The 9,245-nt window shown below is 39.4% G+C and overlaps 1 protein-coding gene across 1 annotated transcript; it reads right to left on the bottom strand.

The window, feature by feature from the left end:
- Positions 1-208: 208 nt before the first annotated feature.
- On the bottom strand, positions 209-8,549 carry LOC142297311 (uncharacterized). The gene is given in 3 exon segments (XM_075341550.1): positions 209-1,079; positions 3,945-5,729; positions 6,472-8,549. Coding segments are annotated over 3 exon segments (4,734 nt in total).
- Between the last annotated feature and the right edge of the window lie 696 nt (positions 8,550-9,245).

The raw sequence follows: 9,245 nt of genomic DNA, 5'->3' as shown, positions 1-9,245 counted from the left end.
GGACACTAGCAGCACTAGATGGACTCGTTTTATAATATACGATATGTCTGGTTTCCATCTTTTTATGGGACAAAGTAGCAAGTCATGTATTTTTGCCTCCATACAAAGCTTTACTGGTGTAGGAAGTGGACATTTGTTAGAATTTGTGGAATGAGAAATTTTAAGTACGTCAATAGTTTTTATAACAAGCTTACACATCTTCAGTGGTTTATGTTTTCAATGTTGACTTGGTATAATTCTCTGATTTGATTCCTGAAAATTGTGTAATTTTAGGGGTCACTGTTACTAGTATATTCTGCATACTTTGTAGAAATCTATTGTATTGTAGTTCTGGAGTGACCAGTCTTTGACACAGCAGCTCATCATCCTCAGATAGTCCAGCCTTTAGGTTGTAACCAAGGATCCTGGCAATCCCAGACTGATATGGCTTCATTTTTTTGTCTCTTAATTTTTTGGGGTCAACCTCATCCTCCAGACATTTCTCGGACATTACAGTCCTCATTCTCTGGAGCTCTTTAACCTCACGTTCCATACGTTCCACTCCAAATGTCTGTACACGTTTCCAGAAAGAATTATTGAAGTAGGTATACATCTCCCAGTCCAAACTATTCCATGATTTCACCTTTTCTTGAATTTCCAGAGTTAGTGTATTCTTAGTATTAAAACTTCTACTATTGAGAGGGAAAGACAGGACATCGTGGAAAGACCAGCAGAGAGCGTCCTTCAGGAGAATAAGAGACTCATCATAATATTCTGTGATCAGCACCAGATCAAATATGTTATCCATAGCGTGCCATGCTAACACTGACTGTCCAGGGGAACCATTAAGATCCAAACCTAAATCAAAAGACAGCAAATTCTTAGCAACATTGACCAATTTTTCTGTATTTGGGTAAAACATTTTTGAATTATTTAAAAAATCTTCCAGATTTTTAGCTTTTTTGAAATCTCCGTAGCTCTTGTAGTAGGAAAAAGATGATTCCATCTGAGAGATTGGGTTTCGTAAGATAGTGAGGTAGAACGTGTCCTCAGGCATCACTTTTTCTACCTGTCAAAATTCATTAATTAGATAATTAATTCTTTGTAAAAATAAATTCCTATAAAATCTAATAATAATTAGGCTAACAGGAGCTAAACAGTGTAATACAGATTGTATATGTGATCTTATGAAATCTCATGCACACAATGTGAACCTTCAGTACAAATTAATCTGTTCTGAGGATTTTCAATCTGTAACATGAATTTATACTGCCAAATATCGCTACAAATTTCCATTTTTCCAACACAAAGAATAAAAATGGAAGTATTTCCACAACAAAATTTGAATAATTTGCCGTGGATTTTACCACTGTGATTCTTGGAAAACAAACACAACTCGTGTGTCGTTGTTGTGTTATAAAATAAAAAGTAGCGCAGATGTCATGCAACATGTCCATAGATACATGCAATGTAGTATTATACACAAGCATTATCTTCATCAAAGCCATTAAACCCTTAAAACAGGAATCTACAGAATAATCAGGAAGGATCGGGGTGTCATCTGTAGTTCATCTCTGTAAAAGGGTGTGAAAGAATATAAGCTAATAGCAGATGGGGTGAGAGAAGAAAAAGAAACAGCACAGAAAATAAAAAGGGACCTAGCACCAAAAATGTAATTCTATTAAAAAAAAAAAATTATATGTGTATTTACTTATTTAACATATACTGACAGTTTTGGAAATCAGTATTTATCTAAAAACCTTTGTTTTTTTTATACCTATTTTTCAATATAGGCACGCTGCTATCTTGTGCTTATATTGAAAATGTGTGCTTGTACGAGGGGCTGCTGATAAGTCTTTGGCTTTACCAAGAAATAAATGAAATAGGATGATGAAACTTTACATTTATTCCACATACTCTCCACTGATGTCAACACACTTTTTACATCGGTATTCCAAGTTCTGTAAGCCTAGCAAAAAGAAGGATTTCGGTTGTACTTTAAACCAGGCATCCGTAGCAGCCATTGCATCAGAAATGGTGTGAAATTTGTTACCCTTGAGGTGTTTCTTCAGGTTTGGAAACAGATAATAGTCGGAGGTAGCTAGATCTGGTGAATAAGGTGGGTGGTCAACCAGCTCTCGAAGCCCAGTTCTGCCAGTTTTGCTGTGGTCGCTTGTGAAGTGTGAGCGGAAGCGTTGTCTTGCAGGAGCAAGATACCTTTGGACAGCTTGCCACGCCTTTTGGCCTTTACAGCTGCCTTCAATTGATCCAAAAGTTCAATGTAATACCTTGCATTGATGGTGGAATCCTTTTGAAGGTAGTCCACTAGCAGCACGCCCTCCTTATCCCAGAACAGAGACGCCATCACCTTAGTGGCTGATTTTTGATTGCACCCTGAACTTCTTTGGATGAGGAGAACCACTGTGCCTCCACTCTTTTTACTGCTCCTTGTTTTCAGGGTCATATAAATAAATCCATGTCTCATCCATAGTGACCAGTTGATCCAGGAAGTTCTTATCAGTCCGGAAACGCTGACAAATGGACCAGGAAGTTTTCACTCGCATGCTTCTCTGATCTGTTGTCAAACATTTGGGGACCCACTTTGCAGATAGCTTCCTCATGTTCAAATGTTCATGGATAATGACAAAACATGTTCACGGGAAATCCCTATGATGTCTGCTATTGCTTTAGCTGAAATTCGTCGATTCATCAGTATGTGGTTGTACACAGCATGGACGATCTCTGGAACTACCACTCTCGGTCGTCCAGGACGTTCCTCATCATTGGTACTGAAGTGGCCCGTTTTAAAGGGAACCAATCACCAGGATTTTCATATATAAGCTAAAGCCAGTGCTATACTGGCACTATCATGCAGATTATCTACATACCTGTAATGGTCATCTCGGATGTTTAGGTTTTGAAATCCAAGAAAGTGAAGTTTGTAAAATGAGCAGCTTCTTGAGTGACAGTTTCAGTGGAGCAGATCATATATTCATAGTTATCGCCTCCTTCTCTTAGAATTAGCATAAGTATTATACAAACGACTCACTTTCCCATAGCAGGACCTGTGTTGAGGTTATACCCATGTGACCAGAAGGGGCAGGGCCGAAGCCACCAAAGCTGGATACCAGGTCACATGGATATGACCTCACACAGGTCCTTCCACAGACACAGTGAATCGTTTGTATAATACTTATGCTAATTCTAACAGGGGGAGGGGATAACATGAATATATGATCTGCTCCAGTGCAACTGTCACTCAAGAAGCTGCTCATTTTATAAACTTCACTTTCTTGGATTTCAAAACCTAAGCATCTGAGCTGACCACTAATGGTATGTATAGAATCAGCCTGATAGTGCCAGTATAGTTATTTATGTTATACTAGAAGGTGGCCCGATTCTAACGCATCGGGTAGTCTAGAATGTGTATGTTGGTTAGCAGATTGAATAATAATGTAATAAATGGTTTGGATGGGTTAGTTTTAATTTAGTATTCTTAAAATAGTTTATTGGTTTAAGAATGACAAATAGAACAAACAATTTTATTTTCAATAATTTATTAGATAATGAATTGGTTTCAAACTTTCAATACATATATTTCATATACTATAAATGCTTACAATTTTTTTTGTATGAGAGGAAAATGAAAGGATGGGAGGGATGAGAGGGGTAAGAATATTTTATTAGGGGAGAAAGCAGGGGAACAATGAGGTAAGTGGGTACTATGGAAAGAGGTTGTGGAAACATTCCTGCTTATTTAGTTCATGTTAAATATTTTTATGATCGGTGATTAATATGAACAGTTTTAATAGATGAGTCTAATGTTTAATGATGTCCATGGCTTGTAATGAAAGAAGGTTATGAACAGTGTAAAGTTAATTAAAAATATTTTTATACACCACATTTTGTGTAAAGATCTTTTCACTCTCTTTAAGTAACTTTCCTTGTAAAGGGGTGTCAAGAACTGTACTTTGACGTTGCATCTCATTGTCACTCTTGAAAACGCAACGTACAGTTGTCCATGGCCAAAAACTGGTTCAGGTAGATATATGCCAACACGTTGTAGAGTTTGGCCTTGTGACTTGTTTATTGTCATGGCAAATGCAGGTTTTAGGGGAAACTGACGACGGCGAAGTTTAAATGGAAGGCGAGTGTCTGAAGGACATATATCAATGCGTGGAATTAACACTTCCTTTTCTTTAGCTGATCCAGTGATGACTCTTGCTTGAATAAGGTGTGAATACATTCCAGTCACAATAAGGCGCGTTCCATTACATAGTCCTTGTTTGGTATTTAGATTCCGGAGCAACATAACAATGGTTCCAATTTTAAGTTTAAGTATGTGCGATGGCATTCCTGATGGTGTTATACTGTTTAAAAATTCAACGGGATAATGTTCACGTTCATCTTCATTATCTTCATCGATTGAATCATCACTTTTGTACAACTTATATTCACCTGGCATGCGATCCATTACACGGGAATTTAGTAGAGTAACGTCTTCATTTTTGGCACAGAGAATTGCATAGGAAGAGGCTTTGTTAACATTGTTTTTGTCGTTAATATCAATGTTAAAACGTTGTCCAAAAACCTCAGTTACAATGCAGTCTTTACATAACATGTCTGCAGGTATTTCTATAATGTCTTCTCCAAGGTTATATTGATTGGTAAGTTCACCGTTACCAAGTTTCAGAAGCCATTGGCTGTAATCTGGATCAGTAGATCGCATGTTGTTAATTAGTTGGAGTTTGGTAAAGTTTTTCCAAAGTTCTGACATTTTTAAGCTGGACTCAATAATATCTGTTCTTGTTCCACTTGGTATAACTGGAAGGCATTGTCGAAAATCTCCCCCAATAACAAACACTTTTCCACCAAATGGAATTAAATTTTTTTCTGCTACCTTTGTGGTCATTACTTCACGTAGAAGTCTGTCAATTAAAGTCAAAGCATATTTTGAGGCCATAGTGCATTCGTCAATTATTAAAAGACTTGCATTTTGTAAACGTTTTCCTGCTACTGTATCTTGTTTGATTCGTGAAACGGATATTTCATTGACTGGAACTGGGATGCCAAATAGTGAATGCATAGTGCGACCTTCGTTTAATAGATTTGCTGCAATACCTGTTGTAGCAGATGTCAACACTTTTTTTCCCAACCCTCTAACGTGATGTATTAAAACATCATAAAGGTATGTTTTGCCGCTTCCTCCGGGACCGTCAATAAAGAAACATTTAGGGTTGGCATTTCCTTTGTTAAGAATGGCACTTAAAATGGTGTCATATGCAATTTGTTGTTGTTCATTTAAGGAGATTCTCAGCTCTGTTGCTAACAATAATTCTGAAGATTCATTATACTGCGGAGCTTGTGGAAGTTGTATTTCAGGGTGTGGCAAATTAAAGTCAGCATAAGTTTTTCCATGTAGTAATAAAATATTTTGGACATCTTGCATGGCGTAAGCTTCACATTTGCAACAATGACCAGTTTGGTTGTGAAGATGTAAGCAGTAATCTTCAATTAGATTTTCTTTGAAAAGTGTCCAAAGTTGATCAGGGTTTGTAGGGGGGCCAAACACGCAGATGTAGGCAAACAATTCACGAAGTTGCTTAGGCATATGTAGGGTTACTGCGTCTTGTAAAGTAAGTTTCCAAACTGTATCATCAAATAGAAGTCCCAAAGCCAAAGCTGCAGCTTTAAATGTATCATGTAATACTCCATGAACGGTTTTTAAATGGTTATAACTGGTAGCTCCTCTGACATGCAGTAGTAAGAGGCGAAGGCAATATCTTTCTTGATCTTTGAGACTAAAGGCTACTTTACACACTGCGATATCGGTCCCGATATCGCTAGTGTGGGTACCCGCCCCCATCTGTTGCGCAACACGGGCATATCGCTGCCCGTGCCGCACAACATCGCCCAGAGCCGTCACACATACTTACCTGTCCGGCGACGTCGCTGTGACCGGCGAACCGCCTCCTTTCTAAGGGGGCGGTCCGTGCGGCGTCACAGCGACGTCACTGAAACGTCACTGAACCGCCGCCCAATAGCAGCGGAGGGGCGGAGATGAGCGGGACGTAACATCCCGCCCACCTCCTTCCTTCCTCATAGCGGCCGGGAGGCAGGTAAGGAGAGCTTCCTCACTCCTGCGGCGTCACACGCAGCGATGTGTGCTGCCGCAGGAGCGACGAACAACCTCGTTACTGCTGCAGTAACGATAATTGGGAATGGACCCCCGTGTCGCCGATTAGCGATTTTGCACTGTTTTGCAACGATGCAAAATCGCTTATCGATGTCACACGCAACAGCATCGCTAATGCGGCCGGATGTGCGTCACAAAATCCGTGACCCCAACGACTCCGCATTAGCGATGTCGTAGCGTGTAAAGCCCGCTTAACAGTATACATGCGTCCAATTATTGTGCTTACTCCACGTAGTCTTGGATTCCAAGTTTTTTCCCAAACATAATGCTCTGGAATCTCTCGATACAAATATTGCCTTGCATTTTCATCTCGTTGGTTTAGCAAAAACCATTCTAGTAATGTTAAGGTTGTGGTTAAAGTTTTGGACACATCTTCGACTTGAGCATCTTCAAAATAATAAAGTTGTTGTTGATGTGGTAAATGAATAGCTAATCGTATAATGGCATGGGACTGTGAATGCATTGGAAAGGCAAATATTCGCCACGCAGCTTCGGGAGCACTGACATATCTTGAGTCTACAAAAGTTGAAGATTCATCATGGTTCAGAGTTTTCTGTTGGATTTCGACATTAGCTTTGTCATGGCCTTTGTAGATGTACTTAAAAAGATATTTTACACTTTTGATTGAACCACAGATTTCCACGTTGATGTGACAGTTGTAGCGTTTTAGTAGGTATGGATTGTATGGGACTATCCATGAGTTATTGATATGTTTATTTTTGTGAACAATGTTCTCAATATCTTGTCGTCGGTATGATGGGTAGCCATCTAAATCTTTAACAGTGTGCTGTTTTAAGTCCTTTGGAAATTTTTTAGTACATTTTCCATTTTGCATGCATGGACTTGCTGGATTAAGAACTCCACATGGACCATGAACCATATGAGACACTACAATGTCATAGAGCTCTGGATATTGTTGTTGGTTAGGAATCTCAGCCCATACTATGTTGTCGATGTCTTCCTCAGTGTGAATCTTAGAATTGGTGTCTAAGATAAGGAGAATATGTGCATGTGGCAGACCTCTTTTTTGAAACTCGATGACATGAACCATTGCTATGACTGTTCCAAACAGGCCATTTTTGATGTCTTGTAAAAGGCTTTTTAGTTTTAGCCGAAATATGCGTGCAACTAAGTCAGGCCTATGTTCTACGTGTTGCCATGGTTCCAGATGCTCGGTGATTTCAACCCATTTGGGATTACAGGTCATGGTAATAAAAATGTCTGGTTTTCCATACTTAGTGACTATTGCCATTGCATCATGATAACGTTGTTGCATTTTGCGGGGGCTTCCTTCAAATGACGATGGTAGAATAACTGTTTTGCCAATAGGTATTCCCTTTTCAATTGATTTTTGTTGCAAATGTTCTTGAAGAACACAGTAGTCTTCTACTTTGAGGATTTTTTGATTTTGTCTTATGTAATTCAGGCGATTAGCTTCTATTTTAACATATGCATCTACTAAGTACTGTTGTGTTAGTTTTCCACCGTTTAAAATTGGATTAAAGTGATTGCGGACAGAGAGTTGAAAACTGTAGTATTGCAGTTGTGTTATTCTTCTAGTAGTACCTTGTTGTTGTAGGTTTTCATGCCAGCCTTGATCACCTGTTGGAAAGAAAAGCGGATATAGAAGAGCATCAAGGTTGCTGTGTAAAATGCTAATCCGCTGTGTTTTAGGAAGTAAAGGGTTGTTTTTGTCTGGGTGAAGATGAACTAATATATCCCTGTTAAAAGGAGGCTCTCCATCATTTTGGAAAACTACTGCGACCTCACTAATGCGTGGTTTGTTGTATCGCCGTGGATCTTGTCCACGTTCTTGTTTAATGGCCATGACAATAGAAGGCATTGAAGTTCCATATGTGATAGCCTTCTGTTCTTCTTCAGCTTCTACGTCTTTTAGCATGCGATATGCAGCTGCAAATGGGTTGATTTGTTGTAAAAGTTGTGCAATTTGATGCATCATTTCAGTATTACACTTTTTGTTTTCGTGAACAGTCAGCCGTTGTTCTGTTGCTTCATTTGGATCCAAGATGTATAATTGAGCATATTTTGGAGTTTGGCCCATTTCTGGATGAAGTGTCCCTGTGCGGTGGTAAATTTGACCATGAATTTTAAAACAATACGGGCCAAATCCTGGCGGCGGTGCAATATTGGCTCCAAATGAAGCAAATGCATGTGAACTGTTGATGCTTCGGATATTGTCCATAAACTTTTTACTGTGTGGATGACTTCCTTTCATCAATTGCTCTAACAGATCTGAGTATTGAGGTATGGGCAACTGAATTTTCCCTTTTTGGCAGCATTGAGTGAACAGATTGTCTGCTGGTTTTTCATCGGTAAAATTGTGCGAGTTGCATTTGGAGCAGAGTGAATTCATCTTTCCACAGTAATGCTGAATAATTGTATTTTCATTATGTGTTCTGCTGGCTGTTAAAAGTTGAATATTGTGTTGAGTTTGGCTGAGATGGTAGACCATTCTTTTGTGATGAATTAGGCGATCATGTTGTTGTCTTTTTAGTTTGGAAGGTGGGGATTCCTGTCTCCGTTGTTGGCTGTGGGCTTCTGCATCCTGAGCTTGTCTTGCAGCAGTTTGTTGTGGTGTCTCTTGTAGGCGACGTTGTTTATGAGCTGTGGCATCTTGTGCTTGTGTGTCCACAGTTTATTGAAGTGTCTCTTGTTTTCTACGTTGTGTGTGAGCTGTAGCATCTTGTGCTTGTCTGTCCACAGTTTGTTGAAGAGTCTCTTGTTTTCTACGTTGTGTGTGAGCTGTGGCATCTTGTGCTTGTCTGTCCACAGTTTGTTGAAGAGTCTCTTGTTTTCTACGTTGTGTGTGAGCTGTAGCATCTTGTGCTTGTCTGTCCACAGTTTGTTGAAGTGTCTCTTGTTTTCTACGTTGTGTGTGAGCTGTAGCATCTTGTGCTTGTCTGTCCACAGTTTGTTGAAGAGTCTCTTGTTTTCTACGTTGTGTGTGAGCTGTGGCATCTTGTGCTTGTGTGTCCACAGTTTATTGAAGTGTCTCTTGTTTTCTACGTTGTGTGTGAGCTGTAGCATCTTGTGCTTGTCTGTCCACAGT

The sequence above is a fragment of the Anomaloglossus baeobatrachus genome, chromosome 3 (genome assembly GCF_048569485.1).
Source record: "Anomaloglossus baeobatrachus isolate aAnoBae1 chromosome 3, aAnoBae1.hap1, whole genome shotgun sequence".
Taxonomy (NCBI): Eukaryota; Metazoa; Chordata; class Amphibia; order Anura; family Aromobatidae; genus Anomaloglossus; species Anomaloglossus baeobatrachus.
This window is presented reverse-complemented; position numbering and strand designations above follow the sequence as displayed.